General features: G+C 43.5%; 1 protein-coding gene across 1 annotated transcript; it reads right to left on the bottom strand.

The window, feature by feature from the left end:
• Positions 1–16,812: 16,812 nt before the first annotated feature.
• Positions 16,813–17,739, bottom strand: LOC146049473 (olfactory receptor 5V1-like). Its single transcript, XM_083166013.1, has one exon. The coding sequence runs from the start codon at positions 17,737–17,739 to the stop codon at positions 16,813–16,815; it is 927 nt and encodes a 308-aa protein (XP_083022139.1).
• Between the last annotated feature and the right edge of the window lie 145 nt (positions 17,740–17,884).

The raw sequence follows: 17,884 nt of genomic DNA, 5'->3' as shown, positions 1-17,884 counted from the left end.
TGTTAAAATAAACTCTGTCCATTTTAACATTGATTCCTATGGAAAAATCGGGTCATCGCATCGCATCCGATGGTCGCATGCGATGCGATGCGATGTGCCCGATCCGACCCGATTTAGAAATCGGGCGCCCGGATAACTCATAAGTACCCACTTTTGTCACTGCTGCTCCATGCCCCCCTTTCCTTTGTCCTTGGGCTCTTGAATTTCACGCTGCACTTGGAGCCCTTCCCAGCTCCCTCTGGGTCCCATCTCACATTCCATGGCAGCCAGGGTGGGTGAGGGGCTAACCCCTGCAGCACTGGCAGAGTTTGCAGGGTTGTGGCATGATCAGTAGCAACAAAGTATGTTAAGTGTGGCGCACCCTTCCTAAAAAGATGTTCACAAAAAGAAACAATGTATTTAAACAAGGTTTATTTCATACATTAAAAACAGTGAAACAGAAGAAATGATGCAATACTTCTATGGAACGTCTTCAAATCCTGGTTACAAACAATAAATAAGATGGGCTATACTTGATGAAAGTCTGTGGCACCACCGCAGTAGGCTTGTTCTGGTCTGCTCCCAGGGTAAGAAAGTGCGTCCCAATAAAGTGCATCCAATGAAAGTGTCCAAGTGCCAAGGTGCATTGTATTATAAAGTGCAGTGTCTTGGATGTAAACAACAACGTGTTTCGGAGATCCAAATCGTCTCCTTTTTCAAGCTTGGTTTATCTACTATCTGACCCAGGACCTCCTTTTAAACCCACTTCCTGGGTTCATGTGGGATCCTGGGCCAATCGTTTTGCTGCGATTTTCGAGGGCCAGAAATGCCATGCGTTCCACCGGCCGATACGTCACTTTCAGGACGTTTCAGGAGATCCCGACAGTGGTCACTTTATTTCTCTAATTCTCTCTTCAAAATGTATTTACATTTATCAGGGGACAATTTCTATAAAAATATTATCCAGCCATAGCTTGATTGATTTATTTATGTATATTGCGCATTTCTGCTAAATTATGTTTTTTCCGCCATCTTTGTTTTGGGCATGGATATAGGAAATCAAAATTCTATCCGAAACATGTAAAAATGGGAAGCATAGACTGCTTTAACTCAATATTGCTAAAATAGACAGACAATTAAGTGATCTGTCAACATATGAAAAGTCGAGAAGCGATCCCACTTCCAACATTGTAAAAAAAGTTACATGACCTCAGTTCAAAGGCAATTGAAAACAGTGATTTTGTACTTACCGTAAATCCTTTTCTCCGAGTCCACAGGTGTCACTGGAGTACTGTGGTCGCCCTTTTATCCCCACTGTAGTCCAGTGACACCTGTGGACTCTGAGAAAAGGATTTAGGGTACAAAATCCCTGCCCTGTTTTCTCCTTCATCCACTAGGTGTCACTGGAGTACAGTGGGGATAGAAGGGCGACCACAAGGAGCATTGGTATTTTAAATTAATTGAGTGTGTCCAACTCCTCCCCTTCTACTCCCCCACCTAGGCAGTCACAAGGATGTGCCCGAAGGGAGCTGGAAGAAAGAACACACTTCCCAGAGGAGGTTATACAACGCACAGTAACAATCAACCAGAAGAGATTGAAAAACGAAAATGAACAGTGAAAATAACACTGAACCAAACACGCCACACAAAAACATATCAGGCAGTTCCAACAAACAGGCAGTTCCTTTCAACAGCCACACCATCAAATGATAAAGCTGACAGGGGTCAGCGAAACGCGTAGGAGCTGTGTGGATTTCCATCCTCTTACTTTGCCCATTGGATCCGGTTACCTGCTTAATTCTCTGGACTGGAGTTCCAAAACCTGGGAGAACGTACCATAATTTTGGGACATATTTCCACTGCAAACATCGTTGAGGTTTCTTCATCTGTGGGTACCATTTGCCCTAATTCAAAAAAGGATTTCAAAACCTCCAGCGGCTCCCTAAACCCATTGGTTCACACAAGGACTTTCTCCACCAAGGACTCTCGCGGATTAAAATGTATATTATGTGCCATTAAATTTGTTATAATTTTATAGTAATTTGATTCACTTGTTATTAATTGGTTTAAATACATAGCGCTGCTATCTTGCTTTTTTCTGTATATTTTTGTAAGGGAACTGACTACTCCCTTTTTCAGCAGCTGCTTAACCTTTGAGGGAACAGCTGGTAAGAAGCGCTCCCAATCAACCCAGGTTGATTTGTTTCACAACATCAAATGAAGCTGATTTAAGTCTGGAAAGACAAAAGGCCCCTGACTGAGCAGATATTCTTGAAGAGGCAGGGGCCATGGTTGATTAGCAGAGACGTGAGGCTGGTGTACCATGACCTGCGCGGCCCATCCGGCGCTATCAGGAGGACCGTGATCTGTTCTCTCCGAATCCTGTGCAGCACCTGAGGTGCCACTAGAGCATCCACTCCCACTGCCTGTTGGTCCTTCGTCTGGGTGAAGTACTGGGGCAGTTGATAATTGTGGCAAGATGCCATAAGGTCTGCTTGAGGGCACCCCCACCTGCGAACCAGGTGTTGAAACACCTGGGGGTGGAGACACGTTTCCCCCTGGTGTACATCTTGCCGACTTAAGAAGTCTGCCTCCCAATTCTCTATGCCGGGTATGACGATGGCCGAGATGGCCACCGCGTGAATTTGAGCCCAGACGAGGATTCGGCTGACTTCCTTCATGGCTGCGCGACTGTGCGTGCCGCCCTGCTTGTTGATATAGGTGACAGCCGTGGAATTGTCGGAACCTGATAGGCGGACCCTGAAGGAGATGACGAGCCTGCAGAAGAGCATAATATACCGCTCTGAGCTCCAGAATATTGATTGAGAGGAGAGCTTCCTGCGGAGTCCAACGTCCCTGGAACTGGTAATCCAGGGTGACCGCTCCCCAACCACGCAGGTTGGCATCCGTGGTGAGCATTACCCAATTCCAGATGCTGAATCTCTTTCCTTCCCTGAGGTTGCTGGCATTTAGCCACCACAGCAGGGAGTGGCGTGCCCGCACAGACAATCTCACTTTGTGATGTAGGTGAGAGCCTGACCACTGACTTAGTAGGCAACGTTGGAATTGTCTCGACCGAAACCGCCCGTATTGGATCGGCTCTAAGGAGGCGACCATCTTCCCCAGTAACCTGGTGCAAGTGAGAACCGACAATTGTCGTGTCAGAAGCACAGTGCGGATTAATGCCTGCAGTGATTGAATTTTGTCTTCCGTCAAAAAGACTCAACAGGGCCATATCCAAGATCATTCCCAGAAACTGCAGCCGTTGGGATGGCTGAAGTTGAGATTTCTGGAAATTTAGGATCCATCCGTGATGGATGAGAGTACTCTGAGTCCGATGGATGTTTTCCAGCAAGGCTTCCCTGGATGGAGCCTTCAAGAGACGGTCGTCGAGGTACTGTATCACCGTCACCCCCTGAGTCCGCAAGATCTCCAGCATAACCGCCATGACTTTGGTGAAGACGCGGGCGACAGAGGAGAGGCCGAAAGGAAGGGTCTGAAACTGCCAATGCTGGTTGCGGATCGCGAAATGTAAGAACGCCTGATGGGGTGGCCAGATGGGTATATGGAGGTAGGCATCCTTGATATCGAGAGTTTCCAAGAATTCGCCCTCTTCCAGTCCCGCAATCACTGACTGCAGGGACTCCATCTTGAACTTGACCGGTTGAAGGTACGGGTTCAGATCCTTTAGGTTGAGGATAAGGCGAGCCGAGCCGTCTGGCTTGGGGACCAGAAAAAGACTGGAGTAAAATCCCAAGGTCTTCCGGAACCAGAATCACCACTCCCGCATTTACGAGTTTCGAAACAGAGCCGGTCCTTTTTGTATTGAAACTGGCAAACCTGTTTTGAAAAAACAACGGGAGGTGGTTTTTGAAAATGGATCTTGTAGCCGAAGGCTATCAGATCCCGAACCCATGCGTCTTGACAAGACTGAAGCCACACGTGCCTGTAGTCTTGAAGACGAGCTCCCAACTGGGGTTCCCCCAGGTGGGCCTGAAGCCCATCATGCTAAGGGCTTAGTGGAGGTTTTAGCCTCTTGGGAGGAGGAGGAAGCACCTCTACCCCGACCTCGGGAGCCTCTATGCGAGGCCGTCCCTCTGTAACGTCCTCGGAACGTTGCCTATGGGCGAAAGGACCGAAACGAAGTACCTTGAAAGGTCCTGCGGGCAGGAGGAGGAGGAGCAGTAGAAGGAAGGTACATGGATTTACCCCCTGTAGCCTGCGATATCCACTTGTCCAGTTCAGGCCCGAACAGGACATCCCTGGCAAAGGGTAGAGCCTCCACTGCCCTCTTGGATTCTGCATCAGCTTGCCACTGGCGAAGCCAGAGTGACCTGCGTGCTGAAATAGACTGCAGAGATGCAGCCTTCTATGATGCATACATCATTTGAGGTTTCCACCATATAAGCTGAGGCCTCACGTATCTGTTCTGCTTACTGTAGCGGATGTCAACATCAGTACCCTGATTTAGATGTGTAACCATCTGCGAAGCCCAAACCCCGATGGCCTTGTTGACCCAGCAGCCCACCTCAGCCGAACGCTGTATAACTCCTGCTGCTGTATAAACAGTCTTAACGGTAAGCTCCAGCTTACGGTCCGAGGCGTCCCTAAGGGTGGTGGCCCCCGGTACCGGGAGAACCGTTTTCTTTGAGAGACGTGTAACTGAAGGGTCAACCACCGGGGGTGTTTCTACCAACTTTCTGCCCTCAGCAGACAGTGGGTATAAGGCCAATCAGAGTTTTTCCATGCATCAAAACGTGCTCATCTAGTTCCTCTGCAGGAGGAAAAGTAGCTATTTGTCTAGGTTTTTTACCAAAAAGGGAGGGGCGACTGGGAGCAGCAGCCCCGTCATCAATATCCAGAGCTAGCTTGACCATATCAATAAGGTCGTCTAACCCCTGAGTAGCCTGTTCAGGCTCTTGTGGTAAAGTCTGTTGCTCATCAATATCTGGAGCGACAAACTCACCCTCCTCTAGATCTGGCATGTCATCATCCGTGTCAGTGTCTAAAGCTGCCCATACACGCTGCTTTGTGAGCGTGCTTTCCGTGCTGTACTAGCACGGATCACATTGCATTGCATGTGCATCCGTTGTGCATGCAATGCGATGCAATTTGATGAAACCTAAGTACAAAAAGTATGTGCAAGCACATACTTTTTGTACTGTGCGATGAGGTGCCGCGGGAGCGCGCACCTCAAAGCACACATCGGGTCAGCACTCATAGCAGCGTGTATGGGCTGCTTTTGACCTTCGTGAGCAGTCTTTTTAGCTTGGGGGCTGTGAGTTACGTGCACTGTACCTCAGAGTGGGCTGAACCATTTCTGGGGCCAAGGCTTTAGTTAAATCACACTGCTGTGATCTCGAGGTTTCTCTGTCCCTCTGTGAAGCTGTAAGCTCAGAGGACAGGCGTGACATCACATCAGTGAGCTGTAATGCCCACGCAGGGGAGGGCTGTGTCTGAGAGGGATCTGGGGTGCACTTATCGCACACCAGCGTGCCCTCAGCAGATTGTGTAAGCTTAGTATAACACTTCTTGCAAGGCCATTTTAACAGTGATTGGTATAACAATATAAAGATAAATGCAACAATCAGCAAGTTATAACTGTACATACACACCAGAGGATAGTACAGTCAAAAAACAGAGTAAAAGACTGGACAGGAGAGACAGTATAAGAAGTAGAAGCTGCCACAGGCTAAGAACAGCGCTATGGTATAGATCAGGGAGCGCTATAGCCTAATTTGCATACAGCCCAAACCTGTCTCACCAAGCTCTAACCCCACTGTCTGCATGCAGGGCTTGGGGAAGCTGATGCAGGTCTGGACACTGGGAGAAGGGGCTGTTCTTGAGTCCCGGAGACTGTCACAGCAAAGAACGGAGTTCCCTCTGTGCCTGCAGCGGTGCCTCTGCAAAAAGATGATGCTGGGGAGAAGCCGGGGCCACTGGGAGCATACCACGCGGTAGCTCCGCCCCTCCCGGCTACTCCTCCCAAAAACTGACCCCCCCCCCACGGCTAGCCGGGGGGTCAGGCGTACATTACCGATGCCTTGCTAGCTGGAGGCGGTAGAGGCTGAGGGAGGACGGGGTGCCCCCCGCATGCGGTGGCAGCTGTCACTCCGGAGACGGTGGTCTCTGCAGCCGGGGACCGGGGTGCGAGCCGCACGCAGCTGCGTCCGGGTCCCCCCGGCAGCTCCCGCGTTGCAGACAGGCAGCGGCAGACTGTCTGTCTGTTGTAGATAAAATCTTTTTTTTCTAGCTGTTATTAAACTTTGCCCTGGAGCAAGCCAGTGTGTGACCAGCTCCCAGAGGGCACATTCTTTGACTGCCTAGGTGGGGGAGTAGAAGGGGAGGAGTTGGCCACACTCAATTAAATTTAAAGTGCCCATGCTCCCTGTGGTTGCCCTTCTATCCCCACTGTACTCCAGTGACACCTAGTGGATGAAGGAGAAAACAGGGATTTTGAAATTACCGTAAATCCTTTTCTCCAAGTCCACAGGTTTCCCTGGACTACAGTGGGGATAGAAGGGTGACCACAGTATTCCAGTGACACCTAGTGGATGAAGGAGAAAAGGTTTATTATGCAAAGAAGAGTTGGATTTTATAAATATATCAAATCCGTTCACCCCGACAATATATATCCTTCCAAAAATACAAACTACTACACTACTATGCTAACACCAATCAAGAGGTCTGCACATAGATCTATTACATTCCATTTTTGAATTATGTATAAAGCTTCTAATTGTGACCTACTGGTAATGAGGTTGAGCCAGGTTGTGGCTACATGATGGTAGAAATGTGATCACAGTGGACATAGACTAATTCTACTCATCCTTTTAAGATGGGTCTTGTCCACATTTATTTGTATGAGCATAGATTGTGAACATACTGTAGGAAAAGCCATTGGCTTTACACCTCAGTATGATCTGTCAGCAGAGGTTACAACTTCTGGTGGGAGAAGGTTGAAGCATCAGAGCTACCCTTGCAAAATGTGCATTAATGTATGTTCTTTCATGTACCTCAAGATTTCATTTTGGGGGATGAGATTTTCCAATGGTATCAAGTTTCCGGCTAAAAAGAGCCATTTCAAAGAAACATCTTGGACAGTCAAACCAATCGTTGATGTTCCTCTAATCCAGTGGTCTCCAACCTTTTTTGGGTAGGGAGCTACTCACGACAAAATAAACCGCCCGAAGAGCTACTAAAGTAAAAAATGTTAAAAAATCTGCATAATATAAAAAAAAAAAATGCCCTTTACACATAATGCCACAAACCGTAATGCCCCTGACACATTAGGCCACACACTGCAATGCCCCAGACACAATATGCCACACACTGCAATGTCCAATATGTCACAAACATACCTCCCAACACTGTAGGCAGAGGAGAAGAGACATCTGCGCGTGCCAAAAATTACAGGGTTCAGCTACTACCGTGGAACTCCTGCGAGGCTACATCCCCCATTTTTTCCGCTATGGGGGCATGGTCAGCTCTCTAAGAGCTGTAGCCACATGGGGTGCGGCCATGGAAAATGCCCTCAATAGTGCAGTGCCAGATACACATGACCCCAATAGTGCAGTCCGTGATACCCATTATAAATATGCCCTGCACCGTGATGCTCCATTATACAAATGTCCCACACCGTGATGCACCATTATACATATGCCGCACACCGTGATGCACCATTATACATATGCCCCACACACTGTGATGCACCATTATCTATATGTCCCATACCGTGATGCTGCATTATACATATGCCCCACTGTGATGCTGCATTATACATATGCCCCACACCGAGATGCTCCATTATACATTTGCCCCACAATGTTAAGCTCCGTTATACAAATGCCCCACAGCCTGATACTCCATTATACATATGCCACACTGTGATGCTCCATTAATCATATGCCACACACCGTGATGCTGATTATGCCTATGACCCACAACATGAAGCTCCTTTATACATATGCCCCACACCTTGATGCTCATTAAACATATGACACCAATGATTCCCATTACACATATGCCCCACACCTTGATGCTCATTAATTAATAATCATCAAGGTATCTAGGGCATATGCCACACACATGATGCCACACACATGATGCCCATTATACAAATGCCCCACAGCGTGAAGCTCATTATTAATGAGCATCAAGGTGTGGGGCATTTGTATAATGGGCATCATGTGTGTGGCATCTGCCCTACACACCTTGATGATTATTAATTAATGAGCATCAAGGTGTGGGGCATAATTTTAATGGGCATCATTTGTGTGGCATATGTTTAATGACTCATTAAACATATGCCATACACATGATGCCCATTATACCTCAAGCAGTGAAAACGGAATGCAGGCTGGAGTCACCCCTAATGTATGTGCTTTGCGCACACACAGTTTAAATTTTTTTTTTTACCTAACGCAGGAGTTGAGCAGAGGCTGTGGCGCAGGAGTTGAGCAGAGGCTGTGGCGTCGATAAGAAAGTGCGGCATGTTGGGGACGTCAGGAGGTCACTGCCGCCAAGTGAGGAAGCGCTACGCAGCAGGAGGTCACTGCCACCAAGTCAGGTCCAGAAATGCGGCATTAATTCACTTTCTGACCTCCTGCCGCCAAGCAAGGAACCGCTACGCGGCAGGAGGTCACTGATAGCCCCGTGCTACTGGAAAACACCCGGCGAGCTACCCGTCGCTCGCGAGCGACGGGTTGGTGAACGCTGCTCTAATCTTTTCATCCTCATTCAGGTTTCCTCACACCTGCCTAAATCTGATGCATTCGGAAGATATTAGATGATATTAGCATTTTAGCAAATCCAATAATTTTTTTCTTAAGGTGTTTCAACAGAGGGGTTCTCCACCTGTTCTCATTTTCTGTTTCAGTGAGAAGATGGGACAATAATTTACAGAATATCCAGCAGATGTGAAGGAAGTTGTCCTGTGCTCTACTTCTTAGAGAATGGGGGCACTATTGATGGCCAGTTGCACTATTGCCATCGATGGCAACGATGGCCATCCCTAGTTCTAGGTAGTATTTCTAGATATTCAGTTGTCCTTTACTTCAACTATGTGATATCATTTTCAATGTCTAATCTTTAGATTTATGCTGCTGACCAATCAGAGCAATGCTCATTTTGGTAGCTTTGGACTGTCCATGTACTGTAAGATATAAATGTAGGTTTTGCAGGGCAAAGGGCCACATATTATATATTTGTGAAAAGTTTAGTGACAATTTTACAAAAAAAATAATGAAACATAGTCCTGAATAATATTCGCCTGGTTTAAATGATAAAGTTTTAATTTAGAAAATGAAGTTACTAGTCAGTAGCTGTCTTTAGGAGAGCTGCAGCAGGAGGTTCTACAAATTGGGGGTTAATTCCATATAATTTGACAAAAGATCTTAGCCTAAAAAAGGTACTGGATTTTTAGTTATACACCAATTCTGGGAGACATCTGTGTGGGTAAAATTCCCTGAAATGGCTATATTGGTGGTGCTCCCTGTAGTCTTAGGAGAACTATTTTTAGGAATAGAGAAGGGAAAAAAGACTCTCTTTGCAGGGACACTGCTTTGTGAAATAATTAGGGTGGTATTCAGTATGGAATTCTGACTGACAGAATGTCCCAACAGTCGAAACCCCAGTCCATGTTCGCTCTGCTCCACAGATACTTGACAGGCAGAATTCAATATTCTTGAAAAAGCTGCATGGGCAGTGAAACACGTGTTGGCTATGATCTAACGAAATGTCAATTAGCATAATAGAAATGTTATTTCAATATATTTAGAAAGCTCCAATATGTACCATACTGAATAGGACCTTTTTGGAGTTCTGTTCTCCTTTCCAAACAGCAGAGGGCATCAATGCTCATAAAATACAAATTTATCTGATATATAACTCAGACAAGCCTATCCCCCCAATAGAGGTTGGTAGAACCTAGACTGCTGTTTTCCCAAGATTGTGTTATAATCAGTGCTATTTTTGTAGAAAAATAGGTTCAGGAACTCTCTGGGAAGGAGCAGAGTGGGCGGAGTTTTTTGGGGGTGGAGCTTAAAAAAGTGTGGGATTTTCTCATTGTCAATATTTGGCATGTAGTGGTTATTTTTTTCATTTTTGATAAGGACCAATGGGGAAATTTACTAAGATGTGTATCCTACTTCACATGTGATGTTGCTATGGGCAACCTTCTAGATCCTGTCTATCATCTTCTAGAGGGTGCTAAATAAATAAGTAGATTATGATTGGTTACCTGTAGTAGAAACATCACATGTGAAGTAGAATATACATCTTAGTAAATGTCCCCCAATATGTCAATCTATCATATAAAACAATACAAATATTGGGAAACACATTAAAATCCACACCTTGACCATTTCTTCATTGTAATCTTTATTGAGATGGCAGACTGTAAAACATGACATGGCAGAGAGTGGCACTTGAGATGGCAGAGATTCAGTGGGTAGAGGCACTGAAATAATTGCAAATAAGGGCTGCACATTCTTTTTTTTTACATTCGCTAAGACAATCATATCTGAAATACTCACCTTTTAGGAGACAGGAACACACCAACACTTTAGAGCTTGAGAAGGCAGACTGTACAGCTTGTGAAGGCAGACTGTACGGCTTGTGAAGGCAGACTGTACGGCTTGAGAAGGCAGAGAGTGGCACTTGAGATGGCAGAAATTCAGTGGGTAGAGGCACTGAAATAATTCAACAAAAAGGTTTATAAGTTGACAGCAATATGATGTGTGTAGCCATTATTTGCTATGTTGACAATAGCATACATTGCAAATAATGGCTGGACATTCATTTATTTTACATTCGCTAAGACAATCATATCTGAAATACTCACCTTTTAGGAAACAGGAACACACCAACACTTTAGAGCTTGAGAAGGCAGACTTTTTGGCTTGAAAAGGCAGACTGTGCGGCTTGAGAAGGCAGACTGTGCGGCTTGAGAAGGCAGACTGTGCGGCTTCATGGCAGACTATGGCTTGAGATGGCAGACTGTACGGCTTGAGATGGCAGAGTGTGGCACTTGAAATAGCAGACACGACGGGTGCAGGCACTATAAAAAAATAGGTTTTAAAATTTACACTTATGTTTTCAACCAGTTTTTGCAATACATTTTGAAAAAGAGGCCCTGTAGAACTACCCTATTTACTCAGACATATTTATATATATATATATATATACAGTATACACACAAATACAGAATTATACAAAAGAAAACTGCTGTACCTCACATTAAACTCCACAACTTGACAATTTCTTCATCATAATCTCTCTGCCTTTTTCTCTGTTTGCTGTTATTGTCATTAGCAGAATGTCTCCCTTGAACTAGCCACGAATCCACATATTTTGATGGACAGAATTGTTGAAGCGGTGGTCCAACAATACGCAGGAATAGAAGAGATGACACAGTCTTTATCAAAAATGCTGCCCTATTTGGAGTCAGAATCAGGTTCATTTGTGAAAACCCCCGTTCACATTCACTTGAGGAAATTGGAATAGTATGGACAGCATTTTTCAGTTCTGTCACATTATGTGGGACAATTTTTTGTTTTAAAAAATCACGAAATCCACGGACAGCTTCCCTCTCACTAACTTGTAGTTTTTTTAGATAAGTATTGTATTTCTTTTTCTCCATATGTTATGGGTAAATTATGTGGCCAGCTATCTGGATCCAAAACATGACTACATTTAATTAAAAAGTTTTCATCACTGTTAAGAAGGCGTTCTTTAACAGAATTTTGTAATTCTTGATAAAACATTGCAGGATCAATAGGAGGATCATCCTTCTTGTTATTTTTATGAAGCTGAACTCCCTGAAACAATAAATTCTGAACAGCTGTACTGGCACTCTCATAAAAATTTCCTGGAGTGGTTTGTCGTTCACCAAACAGCTCAATGATCATTCTAACTTTTATATCTGCCTCATACAAATTCAATTTTTTTATCTTACAAATCCAGGCTTAATTCTGACAGTTCTTGGAGGGCATCACACATCAGTGCTAAATTAAGAACAAATTCAGTTGACGTAATTTTTCTGTACAATCCCTGGTACATACATCTTTCTTTTCTGTCTCTTGTTCTATCATTTTCAGCTTCTTGGAAGTGGCTTGTTAAGGCTTCATAATTTTCCCAAACTGCAGACACTGTTCGAAAACTTGATGCCACTCATCGAGTATTTAGAACTCTGCCAATTTTTAACAACTGGATCTCTAGTAACTCAGCACATAGATGTAATTCTCTGCTATTTTTTGGTGATGCATGATAGAGTGCATAGAGTTTGTCCATAAAAACCCTAAACCTATTGATACCTGAAACAACTTTAACAGTATCAGAAACTGATAACTCTAACCTATGATTGGCACAATGCCAGATAACGACTGAGGGAAATTCATCTTTAAGCAGTTTCCCTACGCCACTCTTGCGTCCCAACATCACTGCTGCACCATCACATGCCGCACTCACTAAACAACTTTTTAAATAAGTTTTAGTCATGCCATAAGAAAGTAGACAATTGAATAAACTGTTAAAAACAGCATTTGCAGTTCCACTTTGCAATTCTATTAAGTCCAAAAAGATGTTTACTGGACAATGCATGTCAATGTTGGCAAGACAAACGCGAATGTAAATTATTAATGTTGATCTTTTACTGAGTGTTGTTGACTCATCAATCATAATCGAGATTTTGTTTTTCGATGCGATTATTTGTTTAACTAAATTTGTTTTCATTTCTGCACTGATGTGGTTGACTATGTTTGTACATGCATTTGCCGAATGCAAAATTTTCCCCATTTCAATACCATTGAGTACTTGTAAATCTATTTCTGATTCAAAATTATGAAAAGACTTTGGCTACCTTGTGTGCTGTACGAAACACTTTTTCTGTTGTCTTTTTTTCCTGAGCAAGATTTTTTCTAAATACATTGGGAAGTAAATCTTTTTCACCATCTGCTAACAATTTTAATGTTGCCTTGTGTCCTGCACTCTCCTTGTGCTCAAACATTTTTTTTCGTAGTGATGTCAATTGTTGGGTATGGCTAGTTCCGTTAAATGTTACTTCACTATTAGCCCACTCTGTTGATACTCTCATACCAATTTTTTTCTCTACAGAGAGACATCCAATTTTGTTGCATGCAGTACACCCTAATTTGTTATTGATTGATTCCAATCATATTTTTTTTTAAAACATTTCTTTTGGGCTTCTGTCCAACAACTCAGCCCTTCAACATGTGGAGAAGCAGAAGAAGAAGAAGCTTCAGCTAAATTATCACAGTCAGAAGACTGAGACACAGTTGTTGAGCTTTGTTTTTCTAAATGATCTGGATCTGGTGTATCTTCCATGACCCGGGCTCTCTTGGCATTCCGACTCTCAAAGAAACTTGTAATTTTTTTCATCTTTATTTAGTGTCTATTAATAGGGAATATCTGTGGTAAATATTTGTTGACGGTGGTGTGCTGCTGACGACTCCGGGTCCCGTCTGGCTGGTACTGCAGTGGGAGATCTCACAGGACCCGGGAGGAAATAGGCTGTGCACGGTGCGCTGGTACTGGGTGTCAGGGCGCCGGGTGTCAGTTAGGCAGGTCCGCGGGCGGGAGAGCGCGCGTCCCTGCAGTAGTCACACAGGCAGGGGTGAGGGCGGGAGTCTCGGCGTCCGCGGGAGTTAGGCGCTGCGGGCGGGACTGAGGCACCATGGACGTCATGTGCGTGCATCCATGGTGTCGGAGGGCAGGAGGCGGGTCTCAGGAAGCCGCAGCGCATCCACCAGGCCGCCGCGGGGATGCATACATTTTTGCTGGGCAGCCGGAGCCGGGCATAATTGAACTTCCGGAACGCCGTTCCTGCTGGGGACATATTTGAACAGAACTGCAGGAACGGCGTTCCGGCAGAAAAATACCCCTGGTTATAATACAACTATTTGGTGGCAACAATAGAGGCAATATAGCCAGAATTGCAAAGACCACCCAGTCTATGATATACATGGCTGAACATAGTTGTATGTATTAAATTACACAGGGGATATTCATATATCTATTTCTGGCTCTTGTACATAAAAGTGCCTAAGAACTCTAATCTGTCCAGCAGAGGACAGTAAAGCCATATTAAACATCTTAAAATCAAGAGTACCAGTAAAGATAGTAGACTTTTAGAGTACATATTTGGAAAGAGGCATTTAATCACATACCAATTAAACTGACTAGTCATTGATATTTCCTTAGATCTGAACTTTCATATACATTGAAGCTGTGCTGAAATAAATACAATTGACATTTTCAGTTATATATCTTTTTAGGATCACCTTTCTCCTCTATTTGTTCACTAAAACACCCTCTGTGTGTATATATGTTTGTATGTGTGATTTTAACCCCTATAAATTCACTGCGGCCTCCCATCATATCCTACAATGGGACTTTTTTGAATATGACATATTTAAAGTTAAATTTTATGTATACTTTTTTGCGTCTGAAGTGCGCTCCCAAAACAACACTCCTTTTTCTCCTTGTTAATGCTTAAATCTTTACTGTTTGGGAACTGCACCCCCACCAATTAATTGAATAAATGTGGGGAATGGATCTACGGATCATATAAACATAATCTCTCTTTAGTGTGCAGGCAGACCCCCAGCTCCGATGAGGAGCAACTTGCCTATACGGAATTCAATATTCCTCTGTTGGGTGGCAAAAAATGGGCATATCTGCAAAAACGGCCTGGATTGTCGAGAAATGGCCGTGAATTCGACAATTCATGGCCGTTTCCGACAAAACAGATCTGACTTGTTTTAAAGTCGGGTCTGTTGTGTCGAAATCTGCTGTCGGAAACTGCAGCATTGAATAGGCAGCGGCGGCTGCTGTTGTTTTGTTTATTGGAAATAGTGGCCGACATAGAATACCCCCTTAGTCTGATTTAAAACATTTATTATATTATTAGTAAAAAGAGATACAAACTACCTCTTATAGACATTGTCAATAATTAAATAACAGACCGTGGTTGTAAACCGTACAATATTGTACAACATACAAGTGTATAGTTGAGCTTACACCTAAAGTGCATTTACATAACGGTGTCATGTGCAAGTAACAGCATGAAGTATATAAGGCGCAGAGATCAATAAATACAATTTAACAAAAAAGGCAAAGAAATACTGTGCAAAATGCATTTGGTTGTGCAATGTAATATTAAGAATTAGAAAATAGAGAGACTGCATCGGCAGGTAATATTGTGGCTGGCAATATCGGATAGGCTAACCAAGGCCTATTGTTCTCAGCTGCAATACAATACATAGAACAATAGAGTAGGGGATCAGCAGAGTTTTCCCATTACTCACTTAATCCTATTAAAGGGCTAGATGAGGATGGCTCCATCTGTATACTGTTAAGGCCCATACACACTAGAAGATAATCTTTCCAATCTGGCTGGTTGGAATGAAAATCTGAAAATTTTTGGGAACAAATTACAATCAACCATTTGCTTCCAAAAGTTGGAAAATGAACAAAAGCTGTAATTTACATAAATAGATTTAACCAATTTGTCTGAATGACTATTTTCATCTATTTTCCATGTTTAGGAGCAAATCTTCAATTGTTTTGATCCCAAAAATTTCCAGATTTTCATTCCAACCAGCCAGATTGAAAGATACTCTTCTAGTGTGAATGGGCCTTAAATCACTGGTTAGTACCGCTGATTTTTTAATGATACAGTGGTGATCTCATGGTAATAGATTTAGAGTTTGGAAAAATACAAAAATTACACAACATTTATTTACATACAGATAGTAGATAATGATAAATGTAAGTTTATTTGTGATTAGATAATTACGTGAATTGAAACAAAAAATGTGTCTATATTTATGAGGAAAGTAATAATTGCCATAGATAACTTATTTATATCCTCAAATGGTTCATCAACAACCTATTCTGTTATCTATGGCAGTGGTACTCAACCTCGGTCCTCAAGTACCCCCAACAGGTCACGTTTTCCAGGTCTCCACACAGAATCACACGTGAAACAATTAGTTCCACAGGTGGATCTTTTAAAATGTGTCAGTGAGTAAATAAGTGCACTTGTGCACCTGCCGGGTGACCTGGAAAAAGTATTTACAGTTTCTTATATAGCACAGCAGATTCCGTTGCGCTTTACAAATGTAAACTGAGATCAAACAAACTGGGTAACAACTGACAGACTCGAAGGTAAGCGGAATGGATCATTAGGTCACCAGCAAGTAGGTCGACAAGCATTAAGTTGACATCAGGTAAAGTCGACATGCAGGTCAACAGGGTCATTAGGTCGACATGGGTAAGGTCAACAGTGAAAAAATCAACATGAATTTTTTTTTCACTCGAATGAGTCAACACAGGGTTGCCTACCTGACCCTCTCCTTCAGGGAGAAAATGCTCTGTTCCTGGACTTCCCTGGTAATGTAGGATTGGCATCACCTGTGGTGAAACGCCTTTCTTGTCTATTACCTAGCTCCCCACAGGTGATGGCAATCATACATGACCAGGGAAGTCCAGGAGCAGAGCATGTTCTCCCTCATGGAGTGGGACAGGTAGGCAACCCTACACACGGGGGGGGGGGGGGAATGGGTTGGGAGTCCAGCGGCTGTTTGATATGCCGGCCGAACTTAGAATTCTTTTTAAAGGGACAATTATTTACAAATCATGGTTTGCCTTGTAAATGACTGCCCCTTTAAAAAAAAACTCAGCGTACGGTTGATGTCCTGCACGGCCACCAGACTCACAACTTAATACAGAATCTTTAGTAAGATAGAGTAATTGGAAATGAAGCAAACTAAATTGGATATCACCTCATATTAAATATTGCTGTCATATAGTTTATCGCCTACTCAAATGATTAATTATTGTCTCTTTTACATCCTTATTCCTCACACTGTATATGAAGGGGTTCAACATTGGAGTCACTGCTGTGTAGAGAATAGACACCACTATGTCAGTTTCTTGAGAGTAACTGGAGCGGGGCTGCAGATACATGAACATAATGGTCCCATAGTAGAGGGTGACAACATTGAGATGGGAGGCGCAGGTGGAGAAAGCTTTATACCTCCCTTGGGAGAAGCGTATTTTCATGATGGAGGAGATAATATGGACATATGAAATGAGAGTCAAAAAGAAAGAACAAATAACGATAATCCCTGCTGAGATATACACGGCTATCTCATTGAGCCAAGTATCTCTGCAAGACAATCGTAGGAATGGAGGTATCTCACAGAAGACGTGGTTGACATGGTGGGACCTGCAGAATGGCAGTTGGAATGTGAGGGCCACATGAATGATGGAGTTGATGAAACCCACACTCCATGACCCGGCAGCTAAACAGAAGCACATTTTCTTGTTCATGATATTATTGTAGTACAACGGCTTACAGATGGCAGCAAATCTATCATAGGCCATGACCGCCAGTATTATACATTCAGTTGCCCCTAATGCTAAAGAGAAATACATCTGAACTGCACATCCTAATCGAGAAATACTTTTATTTATGGAAAGGGTGTTTATAAGGACTATCGGAACTACAGAGGAGGAGAAACATATGTCAATAATAGAGAGGTTGCTCAAGAAGAAGTACATGGGACTGTGTAGCTTGGGGTTGATCCTTACTATGGTGATCAGTAGACAATTTCCTGATAATGTTATTATATACATCACCAAGAATACAAGGAAACAGATAACCTGGAGATAAGGGACATTAGATAACCCAAGTAGGATGAACCTGTCTGGAAATGTTTGGTTTGAGTCTTCCATAACATCCATCTGATACCTGCGGTATGGAATGGAGAATACTGTATGTAAATGAAAAGTCACCTCTGTTCTTTAGTGCAGCCATTTTTCTTTATCTGTCCCATCGCCAAAACTAATGGATTCAAATCCAAATAAGGAAACACAGGTA

This window comes from Crinia signifera, chromosome 12 (assembly GCF_055691185.1).
Source record: "Crinia signifera chromosome 12, ASM5569118v1, whole genome shotgun sequence".
NCBI lineage: Eukaryota > Metazoa > Chordata > Amphibia > Anura > Myobatrachidae > Crinia > Crinia signifera.
Note: the sequence above shows the minus strand (reverse complement) of the source record. Positions and strands in the feature narration are given on the sequence as shown.

Coding starts and splice junctions, on each gene's coding strand:
- LOC146049473 (XM_083166013.1), bottom strand. CDS start 17,739: ATGGAAGACTCAAACCAAACATTTCCAGACAGGTTCATCCTACTTGGG.